Source organism: Petromyzon marinus, chromosome 7 (assembly GCF_048934315.1).
Source record: "Petromyzon marinus isolate PM22_M1 ecotype Great Lakes invasive population chromosome 7, UKy_Petmar_22M1.pri1.0, whole genome shotgun sequence".
Lineage (NCBI taxonomy): Eukaryota > Metazoa > Chordata > Hyperoartia > Petromyzontiformes > Petromyzontidae > Petromyzon > Petromyzon marinus.
The window spans coordinates 14915142-14934067 of NC_133673.1; the positions used below are offsets into that span (position 1 = coordinate 14915142).

At 53.1% G+C, this 18926-nt stretch overlaps 1 protein-coding gene across 4 annotated transcripts in view; it reads right to left on the reverse strand.

Annotated features, from left to right (window-relative positions):
* Positions 1-1488: 1488 nt before the first annotated feature.
* The window catches only part of LOC116940036 (uncharacterized), a 30182-nt gene continuing 12744 nt past the window's right edge, over positions 1489-18926 (reverse strand). The window contains exons 1-3 of one of the 4 annotated variants that reach the window (XM_032949278.2): positions 15224-16115; positions 7208-7448; positions 1489-4039 (exon numbers count right to left, since the gene is read on the reverse strand). In XM_032949278.2, coding sequence (XP_032805169.1) covers positions 3197-4039; positions 7208-7441 — 1077 coding nt within the window. In that variant the 5' untranslated portion in view covers positions 7442-7448; positions 15224-16115 and the 3' untranslated portion in view covers positions 1489-3196. Of the gene's footprint in view, positions 4040-7207; positions 7449-14329; positions 14422-14457; positions 14546-15223; positions 16116-18926 lie in introns of those variants that run through there. The other 3 variants (XM_032949277.2, XM_032949276.2, XM_076065422.1) reach the window with 3 other exon arrangements.

Here is an 18926-nt window from a genome sequence, read left to right on the forward strand (position 1 = left end):
GCTCTTAGTTCCTACATGACTCAGCACGATGTGGTTCAACATGAATCACTTTGGTTCATTGATGATCCTGCAATCGCTGATTTTGTCCAGTCACTGGCCCTCGACCAGCCACTTCCGTATCACTCTTCTACCGCTACTATCATAGTCATTGTTCCCATGAACTTTCTCACCTTGACACCTTCGCCAATATTGAGGATTCAACCAAATTGTCCATTATCACCCGTACTTTATTCAACCTTTGTTCAATGACCAAGCGGTGTAGATATGTTGCCAGTGCAACATATCTGCCCTATTGCTTCCTTACACGGATCGACTTTAGAACAAGCCACCCCCATTGTCTTACCGTGAATTCTGATGGACCAGCAGCACCCTCAACAAAGGGTTGTAGACACCCAACCCAATGCCACGATGCGCCATCATAAGCGGGACACTAAAAACGACGAGATGCCTGTCGACTTGCCGGCTAATTCTGCCGGACCCATCTTCTGACAAAAAATTCCAAGCGGCAGCGTCTCACGCCCGTGTATGTAAACTTACGCTGTGGCCAAACTGAACTGATGGAATTCAAGATGACCTTCAGAATCTCCGGAAGTCTGTAAAGTTTCGCAACCCGGCCCTGTGATCAAGCACAAGCCCTCAAAGCGCCCTAATTCAATCCCGAGACTCGGTAGAGATCAACCTGAGACATTGCCAATGTCCCGAACGAGCACTTAAATTGCTGACCCCACAGGACAACCTGCTTTCAGTTTTCCCCAGAATTAATGGATCCTCGATTAACGAAATTTTGGAAACGTGAACTGGGTTTCAACCAGTACGGTAAAACTTCAGACACAATCACGCAACTGCCCGCTTCAATCATTCACCAGTCGCGTTTCAGATATTCACTTCGAAGCTACTCCCGAAGTTGTTCGTCCATTGGCTCACTAACATCGACATGAACACATACACATTACCAACCAACTCCTTGCCATACGAAAGCAAACAATCGTGAGTACTGTCATATTTCTGGCTGTGGAACTCGCTCCCCTACATATTTTCCCAAGTTCCAATAACCTTGCTAATGTCTAGAAAAGTTTAGTTTGTTTATGTGCCTGACAATATCAGTTTTCTTCATTGCTGGTCACCATGCACTACAGACTCGGGTCTCTAGTCATAATCCGAGACAAAACACGGAGCAGGCCTCATGCCACACAAAGTCAATCCCATCATTACGGCTGTATGAACGCACGCGTGGGTGATTTAACTAATGAGTAAAAATATTTGATATCGTTTAAAAGAAAAGTAAAAGTTATTTCCTGTTCAAATGGGCATTGAGGCAGTGCTCATCTGTTCACAGCACTGAACTAGGAGTGGAAATTCCACTTTCCTGTGACGAGGGCGAGTCTATCCATAGGACAACCCCATAAAGCGGTGCTCACTTTATTGACCCTGGAAGAATGCTGGGACCCAAGTCAAACAAGTTCATGAAGCAGGATAGTACAGAACATCTTTCTTTTTTAAACAAATTTATTGTAAATGTGGGTACATTCAATGCGCTGAATTACAAACGTGGCCTTAAATAAAAAAAATCCTCGCGTATAAAACCAGTCCTCCATTCCATTTTTACAGCCTTACATAATTACTTATATATTTTATCATCGAAGTAGAAAGGATAGTCTTCATATAATTTTAATAATTTACAGTCCATGTGAATACACTGCTGGATAAGGGCCTCCTCATACTTTGCTGGTTACGCGGGGGAGGGGGGGGGGGAATTGTTTGACCATACTTCACCATACTTGTCAGTGCGTGTCGGTGTAAGGTTGGAGCGCCCAGGCCTGGTTGAATTCTCGCTCGCCGTTGATTTTTTTTTATTTTAACCTTGGCCTTGAATCGAACTCAGGGTGGCTGGATTTAGAACGCCTCTCGTTTACCACCACTATTTGATGCAAGAAAAAAAGAGTTTTATTTGTTACAAAACATTCCATTAATGCCTTATAATAATGCATGAAAGTGCAACGTCAACAATTCTTGTAAACATCTCTCCCAAACACAGACCAAGCCATACAATTTTGCTGTAAAATCAGTCGCAATATAAAACCTTACGATCCATTCCAGCCTTCGCCAGTTCTTGTTAACCCACGTGGATGCCAAACCCTGGCTTGCGTCCCTTGTAAGCAATCTTATATCTCACAATAACAACACAAAATATGAAGTAAAATAAAACACTGATATGATAAAAAGAACGAGCAGTGAGATCCTTCTTCAGTTAGTTTCTCTGTATTATTATTTTATTATTGGTCAGTCTTTTTTTTAATGAGAATATGTCTTCTTTTATATATAAAAATGTGGACCATAAACAATAGATAATAATGGGATCTTGCTAAACTGTTAGGAGCTCTCGTAAGATCGTGCAAAAGTCTGGGCTGCACCGAGCCTCTCTTGTGCCGTTAAATGGCAGCTTTCCTTACTTTTTGTGAGCTTTGTTTAGTTTGGTTCAGTTCACTTTAAACAGAAATGTCTTATTTTACAGACACTGGCTTTTTTCACGATTCCACGCAATCCAGGCAGCATTTATTTATTTAAAAGACAGGGCTCGTGTCCACTCCCCCCCCCCTCTCATGTCCACATTCACGGCCACTCCCAGTGCCACTCCGCCAGTCGCGTTATAAAAATTGGTAAAAAAAAAATGCAACGCTTGAAAAAGTCACGTGATCGCGGTGTGGAAGGCCGGGGTGAGAACGCAGGTCCAAGCCGCGCGGTCTCTGCTCATTCTTCCGATTCTGGTGCTGCCAATGATGATGAAGATACTGCACAGACTGCCATCTCTGGATTCTGGATAGACTTTCAATCCTCGATAGATTCTCAGCCCTGGATCCCGCATCGATCCTCAACTGTAGATCCTGGATAGACCCTCAGTTTTGAATCTGGGATAAGTCTCACTCTCTAGGTCCTGGCCTCCTTTATAAAAAAGAAACTGATCCCTCTCCTGCCACAACCCATGTCCACGAATTGTCCCTTAAGCAGCAGGGCTAAGAAGACTCTCCATCATCACGACAACTCTTCCCCCGCACACCGTTCCGTCATGTCTGACGCAGTAAGCAGCGGTCGCGATGGAGTGCAGAATCATCATGGTCAGGGATCGAGTCAAAGGGTAAGCGTTGGAAGTGTGAAATCAGAGCCAGAAGTAGGAGAAGGGAGTCCCCCTCCCCACCGGTCATGGCCGGCACACGTTGAGGCGCTTGGAGACCTGTGTCAGGAACTGCTGGAACCTCTGGAAGAGGGCGAACATGACGATGCGGCTGTCAGAGGATCCGTGCAACGAGGTCGCGTGTTTCACGTGCGACGGCAAACAAGGCCAACGTGATTGCGACCTCTCGTCCACCTCCTTGTCCACCTCCTTCTGATGCTTCTCCGCCTCCGAGTGTTTATCATCCTCTTGCGGCCGCCGCCGCTGCTGCTGATGATGATTTGTTCGCCGCCACTGCTCCTCCTCCTCGGAAGTCGCAGTCACGTTCCTCACGTCCGCGATCCCGGCCTCAGTATATTGTTCCCCTCTTAAATTATTCAGCCTGGGCGCCGTCGATGCCACGCTGGTGCCGGCCACCCACGCTGCCGCCGTCTCCGTCCGATTCTCGACTCCCGGAGCCTCCGTCGCGACCACTACGGAGTCATTTGCGCTCTCGCCACCGCTCTGTGCCTTCACCGTCTTTTTTTCCGTCTGCTGCTGCTGCTCACCCTCCTTCCTTCCCACCACCGTCGTTACCTCCGCCGCCGCCGGCGTCGTCACTGCCTCCACATCGCCCTGCTCCTCCCCGCTGCGGGGGGGCAGGAATGGCGTGTCCTCCAGCAGCGCCACGACGGCGCGGCAGATGGCTCGCACCTCGGAGCCGTCGGGCAGGTGCGCCCGCTCGCACAGCGTGGCGACGAGCGCGCCGTAGAGCGCGAAGGCGCCGCTCAGGTGGGACGGCGACGGCACCGCCTCCGCCCGTCGCACGCAGGGCTCCGCCGCGGAGAGGACGGCTTCGTGCTCCGAGATCTCGACGTCGGCCATCCCCTTCTGCGTGTGGCGGCGGCGGTGGCAGCGGCGGCAGCGGTGGCCGTGAACAAACAGAAAATAAATAATGAGCGGGGAATTTGTTATTTTTTACAACATACAAAGGCGACGTGTCTGGTGGTGGTGTCCTGCGGCTGGGCACGTAGCCAAACGAGTGCGCTGCCTGCATCCTCTATCTCTTTATCGTCTCCGGTTGCAGCTGCTCGCCGCTGAGACACGCCGTTTTTTGTGCCGCTGCTGTATCCGCGATTTTTTCTTTTTTCCCCCCTGCCTGTGCTCTTTCAGTGCGGTCAGCTAATTTGTGTATGGCCCGTGTACTGAAATAGTCATTTCCATAGAAAAGGAGTAGCAAAAGCCCGAGCTAAGAACATCCATATTACCGCACTTTTATTTTCAAACGTTTTGCAAATGGCTTTTAAGAGTTGCACTTCCTTGAGACCATGGTGAGACTTGGGTAAATCTGGTTGCTGCTGCTCCTAGCGACAGCTTCCAATCAGATCACATAAGGAGGTCACATGATTACCTGAGGTTGCGTGCTCTGTTGACCAATCAAACTCAGTTTGATTCTTCTGCACGGGCCCGACTGATTTGCCATACGACTGGGTTTTATACACCACGCTCTTCAGAGCAGCACCTACGACCACTTTCCCAGCCCCGGCTCTTGCGCTCGACGCTGGGGGACGGGCCTTCTCAAGTCGTTGCCCCGAGAATCTGGAATGCCGTGCCGGCGGTGATCCAGCATGCTACGAGCCTCAGTGTGTTTCGGAGGGAGTGCAAGACTCACTATTTACTCACGGCTTTTACTAAAACTTAATTTTTGTCTTTGCATTTAATTTTGGTCGACAATGTTTTGATCCCCCCTTGAGTGGAGGTGATATTACATTTAAAATAAATACGGTTTACGGTAGCAAACTTTATTTTCATAGGCTCGGTAGACTTAACGTCACTCTATGCCACCACCGTACCAAGTTGCCATGGTTTCTTGGAGTGATCGCGTTGCTGGTGATGATTGCTGGCAATGACTGCACTAAAATTGCCCTTGTGCATCATAACCTTGAGCAAGGCTGCATCACTGTAGAATGCGATTCCCCTTGGATTAGTTTAACACGTAGGCTTTTGCGATCAATATTATCCATAATAAAAAAAAAACAAATGTGGGTTAGATCGCGTGAATGTAAACGTGTCGTTAAACCCGCCACCACCTGACACAGCCAATCAGTAAGGTTTGTCACGTTAACATAACGTGCCAATTAGTTACTACTTCAGCACACCGGTGTGCTGCAGAGTAAACAACATTTACCATTCGAGTACAGCGCTTCACCAGTGATTACAACCAGCTTCATCAGGCGATAGCCAGAATTGCACAAAAGTCCTCCCATTTCGGTGATGTCATCACTGTGGGCCAATCAGGTGCGAAGACCATTGGGGGTTAATGTAGTCATATACTGCATTCACTGGGAACGTTGGAGTTGCATTTGCAGTCGCGTCTGACTGCCAGGGAAATTGCCCATCCGTCTCCCGCCGTGTCTGCCCCGTTTGCTTCTTTCCACGTCAGTTTTCAAGTGTATTATCTGCCACAGTCTTATTTCCCCCGACTGGCAGACGAATGCCCTGGATAGCTCTTGCAAGCGAGACTCGTCCTGGTCCCTTTGAGTTCTCACCTGGTCAAACAACATCAACTAAATTGAACTCCGCATGTACGACCATGCATCTAAGCCTCTGTCTCTGTACCTGCCTATCGCCACGAGTTGTCTCTCTCAACTTTTAAATATCCGCCAAATTTAAAGCCAGAACTGATTTCGCGCGGCGTCTCAGATAAGAAGTCAAGGCGGGTTAGTTACTGTCTGAAATTAGGGCCAAACCCGTTCTATGATATCAGCAGTTTTTTTGTTGAAATTTCATCACGAGTTTCAACGTCCCGTTTCACGTTTCCCCTTTCAGACGCGTATGCCGGGGTTTCGCGATCGTCGAGACCGGCAGCATGACTCAGCGTCGAGTCCGACGATGAGTACGAAGAGTCATGCCGAAGACGTGACGGTTGACAAATTGGAGCCCAGCAGCATAACATTGACCTCGTGCCAAGGCCCCACCCTGACATTTAAATAAATAATCATCAGTTTAGAACATGAAATAAAATAACAACCATTGGCTGTGGTCTGACCCGAATAGCGTTGGTTTGATCAAAATGAGTTACTAAACGGTTTATCTGCCCTCAATTAATAGCTGGAAACATCTGCCACAACCGCACATATCTTCACCGCGACCACAAATATCCTCCCCACAAATATTTTCACTATAAATGTCCCTCAGCCAGATGTGCCCTCGCTGCGATGAATTCCCATCTTCATGCCCACCTGCCTCCAACATTCTTACAGCGCAGGACACAATCCTACTGCCACTGATCTCACGAAAGAAGTCAGTCCCACCAATAGTACAAACCTAAAAAAAAGTGATAAAACCAGTTTTTATTTTACCAGGTAAAGCCCAGTGAGCCACGTGGCTCTTTTTCAGAAGCGACCTGGCTATCACAAATTGTAGCCCAACGATGTGTCCTATCCCCGTGTAGACATGTATAGCAGCAGCAGAATACTCCAAAAGCACGTTTCTAACATTATGCCTGATCAAAAATCCTCTCGTCTCCCACCCCTTTCCCAACTCTGCCGCGGTCTTGCGCTGAAGCACCGACCAATGGCATCGGAGGTAGTCAGCGACTGGCATGCTGGGGTCGTGGTGGTGGGTGCAGATTTTAACGGAGATATTGTGAAAGTTTATGGTAATTTATAGTGGTGTCGGGGGTCAGGTGGCTCAGCGGTAGAGCGCGCGGCTCACAATTGGAAAGTTACAAGTTCAAATCCTGGTCAGGTGGGCGGGGGAGGGGTCGGTTAACTCAGCCCATCATCCCTGCCGCTGTGGTCGCTAAAATAAGTAAAAATTTGTGAGGTTGAGCCAAAGGGTGGTTGTTGTTCTGTGGAATCGGGAATTTCCACCACTGGCTCAGGGCTGCAAGCAGGCGATTGAGCAGGAAATCACTCTTGAGTGGTCACAGTACCGGCACACACACAAAGAGAAACATCCCCAAGATAGCCTTGGCAGACTGAGGCAAGTGCTGTTAGCGAGCACCTATCACACACGCACACACAGAGTCACGTACACACACACTGCACTACTCACGTATGCCTGCAGAACCCGGTCCACGTTAAACTGCAGCAGCCCCATGTTGCCACGGATGACCTTGTGCAGATCGGCCGATATGCACGGCGCCGACGAGGTGGATGAAAAGGAGGAGGAGGGAGACGATGACGATGACACGGAGGAGGCGACGGGCAGAGGGGCAGCGCGCGCTGCGAGAAGCGCCAGGAGAAGCGCGGCGGCAACACCGAGCTGAGCGACGCGGGCTGTGCCCATGCTTCTTCTACCACGGGGGGGGGGGGTCACGGGGGTCAGGGGCAGGTGGAAAGAGACGCGAGGGGCAATGTCAGCGAGGCACACACGTCCCGTCATCGGTGGCGGGCGGACACCAGGGGTCGCCATGTGTTGTACGTACATACGTTGGAACTTATTTCGCACCTTACGTAGACAACCGTGCTAATCGGAGGTATTGTGGGCACGGGGCTGCAAGGTGAGGCCAGGAGATAGCAGCAGCGGCTGAATGTCCCCCCCCCCTCACCACACCTCCGGCATGCGTGGTGGGTTTTCTCCGGTGTCAACATTCCTGGTGGTTCCAAATTCAAACGTTTTGGAGTGTGGCTAGGTCATACGCTCAGACTCAACTGTGCAAACTTTCATCTTTCTAGCCACGAGAGAGCACGTTGCCAATCATTTTGCGTCATTCTGTAGGTGGCCGGGTGACTGGATTCGACCGCAGGCAGCGAGTGGTCTGTGATCACACCAGCTCCACGGTGCACTTGGTTTAGGATCCCAGCCACCGATGACTTTCACACTAACGTGTTTTGATAAAAATTTAGGTCTGCACTTCATTTGGCTAAATTCCAGCTCCGAGAATTAAATACTGCTTTTACTGTCATGCGCGACAGTGCTCCGCTCTCCTACTTGCGTGGACCAGATGTCGCTTAGCAGGGATCTGGGAGGTAACCCTCCCTGCGATATCCGCTCTTGCGGGTCATTTTTTCTAAAGCATGGCTTGCGCTGTTCTGCGAGAGACGTCGATAGCACAATCAGGACAAAATTGTGGAAATAATGAGAGTCGTTTTAAACTAAGATTCCCCCCCACACACGCATACAAATTCCTATCGGTCACCGACTCACGGTCGTTGCGTACATCAGTATCGAATTGCATCGCAACGCAGATTTTCAAGCACGTGCGTGCGCGCGCACACTGCCACACGAAGATAAACCGTCTAACGCACACTATCTCTGACCGTGCAGTCTCCCCTTGTGTCTACGTGAGCCTCATTCAGTTGCTAAGCTATAACATTTCAAGGCTCAAAATAAATAAACGGACATCACGCCTCCTCCCTCCATGCGTCTCTCCGCATTTTTGTTGTTGTTGTTGTTGACAACCCTTCAGAGCCGCTGCCTTCGTCTTCGGGTACATCTTAGCAGCAGAAAACACAAGCAAACTTTAGGCCGGTGTCAACTTCATCCGCGTCTCACCAAAGCAGCGTGGGACTTGCATAGAGCGTCGCAGACTTGCAAGCGCGCGCGTGCGTGCGTGCGCAACCACCCCGGACGACGGCGACGGCGTGACTCGTCAATCTATGGGTGTGCGCGGATAACCCACCGACGCACACGAGGACGCTTGCACACAATCACGCTGTCTCCTGCCGCGTCCGCACGAGACCCTTCTTTTTTCAGCCGGCATTGGCGCGAACGTGGCCTGGCGTTTGCGTTGAGCGCTGAGGATTGTACGATTGTTTTTGGACGAGGTGGTGGGGATATTGTTGGGGGAGGGGGGGTTTGGGAATGATTATGAATGTTTTTTTTTTGGTGGGGAGGGGGGGGGGGGAGTAGATCTGGGGCCTCGTGTTGAGTAGCCGAGGGGGTAATGAACGTTATTAATTAAAGAGGGGGGGGGCAGTTGAGGTTCAGCGCCAGCCTCCCCTCTCCTCCACCCTGCCAACGTCCAAGAGGACCCGATGTTCCAATGCTCCTCCGGGACGCAGAGGCAAAGACAAAGGTTCCCCGTACAGACATAGAACGCTGGGGGCAAGTGCCGTTATCGGGCGCCTACCAAGGCCGTCACGGCGCACGAGAGGTAGTGTGATCCAACATCACGCTCGGCCGCATTTGTCTCTCTAAACACCGCACCTGGTGCTCATTTTAAGGCTGAGTCGACCGAGGGAAGGCCCAGGACCGGTTCAGATATTCGCCGCTGTTATTGGTTGTGAGTGGGCATCGAACTTGGGTCGCCGGGATTATAGTGCAGTGCACTAACCATTGTATAGATACAAAGATTCCCTTAATAGCCTTTAAAAGGCTGCTGGGGCAAGTGCTGTTAGCGAATAGCCTCTTAAGGCCGCCACGGCACACGAGGAGGTGGGTGGCTAACACCACGCCCGACCAACTTTGTCTCCCTAGTGCTGATGATTTAGCACCACGCCAGCTACTCACTTTCAAGGCTGAGTCGACCTAGATCTACATTACACATAAGCACGTGCAGCCATAAATACGCACGTTCACGCGGCGATACAGACCGAAGGAGTCTAACATAGCGCTTACACTTGCACAACGCATTCAAATACGAATACACAGGGATCGATACGTGCACATGCAAACAAAGATACCCCCTGTAGCCTTCCACAGCCTGTTGGGGCAAGTGCTGCTCGCCGCGGCTCGACGTGGATGGGCACACGCGGCCGCACGTGTCCTGCTCAACATCCACGGACGGCTCGGGTCAGCACGCGCGCGGCTTCCCCCACCACTTCCCTCCCCCCCCCTTTCCAACCAAACCAATCGAAGCACCGTCCAAAAAACAGCTTTGACGAAAGTCCCAAACCATCCCCCCCCCCTCCTTCGGGAGCTCTCCAACAGTTCCCTCGTCCACAAGACCCTGAAACCCAGAGTCACCGACACGTGCTTTGTCTATACATAATTTATCCCATGTGGTCATTCTCAATTTGTACTTCCACGTTTGATTTAAATGCATGTTTTGGCGACTCGCTTAACTCTTCTCCGTCTTATTCTGGTAGCCTCTATTGCACCTTTGTCGGTGATGTAATTTGCTGACCCACAACCCCGACTGGACATCTGGGAAAAAAAGAGCTTCATTAGATTCCTCCTGCAGGATCAATGATTCCGATTCAATGATCGTGCACGTGTCTGTGTGTACGTGCATTATAACTTTAATAGGTGCTCGCTAACAAACCCTAACAGCCCATGTCAGGGCCACCCAGAGGTGATGGTCGTGGGGGTTGTGCAGGGATGGGGTCAAAGAGGAAATTTTCCCTAGGCCTGGCACAAGAAAGGGACCCATAACGGTCCGGCGCATGGTGGAATAAGGGAGAGGGGCTTGTGGCATTCTGACCTCTTGACCTCTAGACGGCTGTGGTCTGTGAAGGCTGCATGGGGGATCTCGGTCTCCGAAATATGTTTGTGGGGTGCGTAGTTGTATGTGTGCGTGTATGTGTTATGGAAGTTTTATAGGGAGCAGTAGTGTAGCAGTTACGAACCCGGTGAACCGAGTTCGATTCCCGCTCACGGCCAACACCAGTGACGATTATCTGAAGCGGTCCTGGGCCTTCTCCCCTAGGTCGATTCGGCCTCACAATTAGTACCTAGTGCGATCTGGAAACATTGCCACAAGGGAGACAAAGGCAGCTGGGCGGAGTGCCTTCATAGGTGTTCGCTAAAAGCACTTGCCCCAAAAGTCTGTAAAAGCTACACGGGTGATCGTTGTCTTATGGTAGTTTTAACGTCACATGTCTGTTGTATGTATCAGGCACTCACCGCTCGACCTAGCGAAGGCCCAGAAGAGCTTTACGGAGAGGCGCGAATCACCACTACGATGTCAGAGCCGTGGCCCGGGAATCAAACTCCCGGTAGCCTGGTTGGTGGGCTTGGCGTGCTGTAACATCTGCGACATGCGGGCCCGCCGTGTGTGAGAATGCGTGCGCGTGTGACAACATCAAGGTTGAAAAGTAGGTCAAACTCCCCGCCCCCGTTGAGGGCAAAGATCCTAAACCGCAATAGCCTGAATAGTGCAATATTGAGTAAGACCAACTCCAGGGGTATCTTTGTGAGGAGGAGGAGGAGGGGTGGGAGGGAGACAGGGGGGTGGGTGGCGTGTCCCCGTCACGTCTCCCACGTCCAGTAAAGGAAATGTCACGTTTCCTTTTCACAGCCCCTTTTGTCAATCCACTGCTAGATGAAGACCTCCGCGGGATATCGCGGAAACGGGGGGGGGGGTGGGGGGGGTGGTACTGGTTTAATTATACTCGGGCACGCTGATCCGTGTCGGTTTAGTGACCCTAGGAAAAGCCACCCCTAGGGCCAGTTCACCAGTTCCGGCTGTCACTGCCAACTGATGCTGGCCGGGAATCGAACCCTGTTGGTCCGGCCGACAGCACAGTGAGCTGGGCACTTTACGTTTGAATCGTAAAACTGATCCGTGCGACCACGTGGACTCAGAGTGGCGTGCGTCGTCACGCGCTCATCATCCTTCCTCGGTCGATAAAATCGGGGCGATTGCCTTGCCCCTGGGTATCCTCGGGGGAGCGGCTTCTCCGGTTTCCTCTCACAGGAAGCCAAAACACTCGTTCAAGGATTTGGCCAAACAATTGCGGTGTAGCAGGACCCTCGAGGCAAGCGAGTCTCGAGACTCGGCGAGGCTGTTACGAGCGCAATTAACAACGCGCGTGTGAATCAAAACTGACAAAAAAGTGTGAACCTTTCGCTGGCGGTGATGCGCTAATGTAAAAAAAAATCACGGCACATTGGTCGATAACACCGCCCTGAACGTGAACACAAACGCCGTTATTGAGGGAACGTGTCCACATCTCGATTCCCGTATCAGCGTCTCAATCAACGCTTTCGTAACCCGCGCCGGGGAGTCGATCTGCCACGACTCCCATCCCTCCACGTCACGCGGCACCTTCAGAAGAAGGAGGCGATGTTAGGAGAGGGTTGGCAGCAGGGGAGGTTGAAGGGGCACTGTGGGAATGGCGAGCGATGTGGTGAAACCCCGCGGCTCTGATCGTTCTCATCTTCTCTACCCGCACCTCCCGAGACCTCTTCCTCCTGCTGCCCTCCACCCAAGACGACTCTGCCGCTGCGCGCAACCTCCCTCTTCCACAAACCTTCCGCCGTCCCACCTAACCCCAACCCGAACCTGTACTGCAATCCTCAAGCTGCCGGCCGGAACCCCGAGCAAAAGAGTCCGACCATCTGTGTCGGGAGCGGAAACCTGGGTGATACAACCTCGCACGATGCCTTCGCTCATCATACCATGGTGACTGCTGCTATTGCACAGTGAGTGAGAACGTTCGCGCGCGCGCGCGCGTGTCCGTGTGCGGGTGTGTATGCGCGTGCGTGTATTCATGCGTGCGTGTGGCTGCGGAGGAGGAGCGGTCGTGCAGTGGTTAGCGCACCGAGCTCGTTACCCCCCTTGTGAGCACGGTTGACTACGTACGGTGCGAAAGACGTTCAACGTACGTCCGCACCACTCGGCGAGCCGAGTTCGATCCCAGTTCACGGCCCAATAATTGGCGACTATTTGAACCGATCCTGGGCCTCCCCTAGGTCCTGGTGTGGTGGGTGCGTGTCAAACATCAGCACCACTGAGATACGGGGCAGCCAGCCGGCCGTGGCGCTGACCACAACACCAACCCACCCACTCGTATGCCACATTTGCCTGCTCCACGGCACTTGCCACATCAGCCTGTTGAAAGGCTACATGGGGGGTATTTGTCTTTGCGCGAGAGAGAGAGAGAGCGCGCGCGCCAGCGTCCCGTTACTAATCGCGACGTCAACACGAGCCTCAGCGTGCCTCTGGAACGCGCTGCGAGCGTGCACCGAGCGCGCACGAACCCACGAACTCGCCTGGACCCCGAATACCCACACGGGACCCCCCCCCCGTCATCTTCAGTTACCCCCCCCCCCGGGAGGACAAACAGGGCCCCCGATGCCCTTATGCCGAGTTATGTTATCCACTGCTACCCTGCCGCCCAATCGTTGGCACCAGTCGCAGAAGCATAAGTGGAAACAGCAGAATCATCTACTGCAGCATCATAATTAGTAGCAGCAATATCATGATCAACATCATCATCAGCAGCAATATCAGCAGCAGCAACATTAGCAGCATACATACCAGCATCAGCAAAACAAATATCGCTAGTGGCAGCAGTAGAAGCGTAATAATTATCATCAACAGCAGCAGCTGCTGCAGGCAACAGTAACGCCGTCCCTGTGTAGGTTTGCCACATGTTCCACTGTAGACCAAACCCTGGAAAATATTCCTCAGTCAGCACGAGTTCTGTGTGCAGTGTCCTGCGATAAAGTTACAACAACAGCAATACCGGTACCACACGTCGGGTACAAATCGATTCCTGCCGCCCGAATACAGAAAGCCAATTCCCCAACTTTCGGATCCTGGGCTAAACCCGGACAGGTGGCAACCCTTTCCTTATAAGCAGCAGCAACAGCACGAATAGCAGCAGCAGCAGCCAACACCATAATCATTATCAGTAACAGCTGGAGCGGCAAATATTATTAGTGTCATCAAATACACCCATCATCCCCTCCTACCCACACACAGAACACCGTCTATTCCACAGTTTCCGTGTTGAGATGCAACTGCATTTAGACGCTTCACACATTCGAAATGGCATTCTGTCAGCATGATCAGCGTCGACACCACAAACCACCACCAACCCCGACACCATCAATTATCGCTGTCATCGTCACCGACACTACTACCACCATCACCCCACCGCAACCATAAAGCGTGACCATCATCTACATTACAGCCACCATCGACACTACCAACACAGTCAACAGCATCTACACTATGATCTCCACCCCTTTACAATCAGCTACGCTACCATCATTATCATCTTCACTACCGCCACAATCATCAATCGTCCCCATCTACATTACAACCATCATCTACACTCCCATCACAGTCATCAGGATCTAACGCTATAATTTTCACCCCTCGACAACCATCACCTACACCTCCATTATCATCACCGACACGTCCACCCGCATTTACATCATCTACACTACCGCCACCACCACCAACCACTTTCATAATCATCATCTACACCACCACCATCAACCACTTTCATCATCCACACCACCGGCCACCACCAGCAGCGCCACGTGCTCGCCAATCACCGCATATCTCCGCGCGCGCGTAACCACGTGCGCACTGCTGCTGCAGTGGCTGCTGCCCCGAGGTTCCGTACCCACGCAGTCTCCACCCCCCCCGCTACCTCGCCCATGGATTATCGCGGTGGCCACACCTGGAGAGCACGCGGGGCAATGCTCAGCACGGACGGCGCTCCGCCACGTGAGCGACTCGACTGACCCCCCCCTCACAACCCCCCCCCCCCACGCACCCTCCCCCCACGCACCCCCCACACCGGCTCCGTTATCTGCAGGACGAGAGAGATACAAAAAAAAGACCCCGCGAGCAATTAAAGCCCCGCTCTTGATGTGTAAGTAATCCAGTTTTCAATCAGTGCTCTGCAAAAGCAACACGTGCGCACGCGGGCTGCCACTGAACCTGTGTTCAATCATGCGGGGTGATGTGTGCGTGTGTGTGTGTGTAAGCATGTGTGTGGAGTTACTGGAGCTGTTATACAGAGCACGCCAACCTGTGAATCGATGGTAATCATCATCAGCAGCAGCAGAGGCAGTGGTTGCGATGGCGTGCAGCAAAGGCATCACCAGCACCATCATCCCTATCATTAGCACCGTCACCACAATGCAAACCTACCACACCTGCTGCATCATCATCATCACTACCTCCACGATAAAAAAATAATCTTCAGCAGCAACATCCACTCAACCACAGCAGTAGCAGCAGAATAAGCAGCATTCCAATAGCTTCACCACCACCAACATCATCACCATCGCCACGATCATCATCAACCTCGGCAGCAGAACTATCACATGCATCATCATCAACATCTTAGCAGCACCATCAACATCCTCATCTCAATAGCTGCACCATCACAATTTAACGTTATCGTCACAACCATCATGGTCACGCCGCGCGTGTGTTACCTGGGTCATCGCACGCTTCATCACACTGCGTGACACACTGCGCCTCGCGACCTCAGTGACCCCGTGCTGATGCTGCTGATGTTGCTGCTGCTGCTGCAGGAGACGCCACCAGAACGTGACATCAGCATCAACCCTCCCTCCCCGGCAGCGCTTGGTGTTAGGAGGCCAATGCTCGCGAAACAATTGTAAATAAGGATAATTAGTTGCGCATGTATATAATAAGCAACCCCCCAAAAAATATATCTAGCTGTACAAAAAAATAAAATGCCGAGCGAGCTGGCGGGCAAGCAAGCTGCTGTCGTGTTTGCGGTCAAATTGACTCGCAAATGCGCAGGGGGGGGGGGGGCGGGGGTTCAAAAGTTGCAGCAGCGGCTGCTCATAGAAGGAGAAAGAAGGAAAAGGTTCGAGCGAAACAAATATCCACGAAGGCCGGCTACGGCGTGTACCCCACGAGACTAACCGCTCGCCAATTAGAACTGCGAGCTGGGGAAGAAGAGAGAGAGAGCGAGCGGACAGGCTGGGTGGGGAGTGAAGGGAGGGAGGGGACTAAAAAGAGGGGAGGGAGCCGGAGTTAGTTTAGGGCTGGCCCGTGATAGGGAGAGGACTGAGTGGTGGGATGGGGGGGAGTTGGGAGGGAGGGACGGAGGTAGGGTCAGGGTGAGCTGCATTGATAGGAGAGACGAGGAGAGAAGTTTAGTGGCGGTTTCAGTGGCAGTGCTGGCTGCTGCTGGTGGTAGTAGTGGTGGTGGTTGTAGATGTTGGTGGTGCTGCTGGTAGCGGTGGTGGCGGTGCTGTGTGAAGTGAGGATCGGTGGCGTAACGGTTAGCGCATTGTGCTACGGGGATCGATTCCCGCTCACGGCCAACACCAGTGCCAAGTATCTGAACCGGTCCTGGGCCTCCCCTAGGGCGACTTAGCCTCAAATGAGTACCCGGTGCGGTGTCTAAATATCACGACCAGGGAGACAAAGGCGGCCGCGCGTGGTGCCGGCCACCCACCTCCTCGTGTGCCGTGCCAGCCTTCATAGGTGCTCGCTAACAGCACTTGCCCCAACAGTCTGTTGCAGGCTATACTGGTGGATGTGGGGGGGTTATCTTTGGTAGGTGATCGTGGTTGTACTCGGAGTGCCGATGGTGCGCTGTGGTCACCAATTGGCTGAGCGCGTAAAGAGCAAGAACGCCGTGGCCGTGCATAGCGCGACACGGCGATGGTAAAAAGCCTCAGTCTGGCTCAGTCACTGGGACACTTCGCCACACGCGGCGCGGATTCTACACGGCAGTGCCAAACAGACAAAGACCCCCCGTGTAGCCTGTAACAGGCTGTAGGGGCAAGTGCTGTTCGCGAGTAGCAAGCACCTATGAAGGCCGGCACGGCACACGAGCGGGTGGGTGGCCAGCACCACGGCCGGCCGCCTTTGTCTCCCGAGCGGCGATGTTTACACACGGTACCAGGCACTCATTTGAGGCTGAATCGACCTAGGGGAGACCCAGAACCGGTTCAGATAATCGTCGTTGGTTTTGTCCGTGAGCGGCTATCGAATTCGGATCGCGCCGACTGATGTGCTACCGCTCACCCGCAGTGCCTCGCAGAGCACACACGCACACACACACGCACACACACGCACGCGCGCGCACACACGCGCACACACACGCACACACACGCGCACACACACGCACACGCACGCGCGCGCACACAGACACGCACACACGCACGCGTCTCGTAATTCGCGGCTGACTGACCTTCACCCGCACGAAACACAAACCCCCACAAACAAGCGGTCTCGCTCTTCACTCAGCCGCCCTCTTTTGCTTGCCGGCGTGGTGGCCCCGTGAGCAGCGAGCGGCGAGCGAAGCCCCCAGCGAGTCCGCTCGCCGCGCTATTCTCAACGGGACAACTGCGGTGGTGGGCCGGCCTTTGCCTGCCAAGTCGTACTCGTGTCGCATCGCTGGCCCCCTTCACCCGGTAAATATTTTTAGCTCGACACGATAATTTTTAAAATGAAAAAAAACCCGCCCGCAGCCCCCATAGTTTAAATACGAACAAGCTCTCCGCTTGTTTAAAAATAAAGTTTCGTGGGGGTCCCCCCCCCACCACCACCACCACCCCCCACCACTACCACCCCCCACCACCCCCCCACCACTCCCCGTTCTTTGCCCGTCTTGTGTGTGTTGATTCACAGGGGTGGGGGGGTTTCGCCTCGTTTGGAATCGGTCGCTGGGCAAGTGTTTGAATGAGTCGGCGCTGCGTGGGTGAGTCGGTGGTGCGTGGGTGAGTCGGTGGTGCGTGGGTGAGTCGGTGGTGCGTAGGTTAGTCGGCGGTGCGTGGGTGAGTCGGTGGTGCGTGGGTGAGTCGGCGGTGCGTGGGTGAGTCGGCGGTGCGTGGGTGAGTCGGTGGTGCGTGGGTGAGTCGGTGGTGCGTGGGTGAGTCGGTGCTGCGTGGGTGAGTCGGTGCTGCGTGGGTGAGTCGGTGGTGCGTGGGTGAGTCGGTGGTGCGTGGGTGAGTCGGTGGTGCGTGGGTGAGTCGGTGGTGCGTAGGTTAGTCGGTGCTGCGTGGGTGAGTCGGTGGTGCGTGGGTGAGCAGTAAGTTGCGTAACCGAGTGACACCTGGTGCGGTGTGCGAACATCAGCATTGTAGAGACAAAGGCGGCCACCTCCCCCCTCTTCTCTCGTCCGTCGATCGCGTTGTCCTTCATAGGCGCTCGCTAACAGCGCTTTTCTCAACAGTCTGTTAAGCTTAGAGCGAGAGATAAGGGGTGGAGGGGGGGCGTCTTTATCGTTGTTACCGAGTGAGTCGCTAGGCGATTGAATGCATGCCCTGTGTGCATTGGTACTCCACATTCACCGACTAACGCATCGCTGTTATTACCAAGGTATTGACAGCGTCGTTTAGTCCCAGACTAAGATGTTAATTGATGACCATTTACCCAGCTGGTCTGGTAGGCCAGTGGGCAGTGTGCCAATTTGTGAGGACTTAACAGACTAGTTTAACAACACGTAGGCTTTCGCGACCAATATTATCCATGGACAAGAATCGCCCTCCCCTCGCCTTAAGAATGTGGAATGTCCACCTTTGGCTCACGACTGTACCCAGGGGGTTCAGCGATGATGAATGATGCATGCCCCCTTCCAAAAAATCTCCCCCTCCCTCCCTCCCACCTCCTTCGCAGCCCCACCCCGACCCACGTCCCTCCTACCGCTCGTCCGTCACTCGGATCGATTGCGAACGTTGTGTGGGGGAATCGCTGGCATCCGATAAGCGCCATCAATTAGCGGGAGGCCACCGCTAGTCCAAACCCACGGAGGGTGGAGGGGCTGGGACACTGGGAGCGAGGAGGGGGGGGGGGCTGGAATGATGGGAGGCATGCAGACAGGAACGCGAACAGTGCGGCCCTCGATCCCACCACCCCCCACACCCCCCAGCAATAGAACGTGATTACTCTCGCACTCAGCCACGCGTTCCCGCACACACCTCCTCAACCCCCATCAGCTTCTCTCGTACGCGGCCACTCGAACCCGCCCAGTCACCAAACTGCTCTCCCATCCAGCGACTCACTCACTCACTCACCCAGCCACTCAGTCACCTGCCAACGCAAGCAACGTTACATCAGCAGCCGTGGGACTGCGTGGTGGGTAGCAGAGGCGAGTGCGGGGGGAAATACATCAATTGTTGGACTGTACTACTATGCTCCGCACCCCCGATTAGC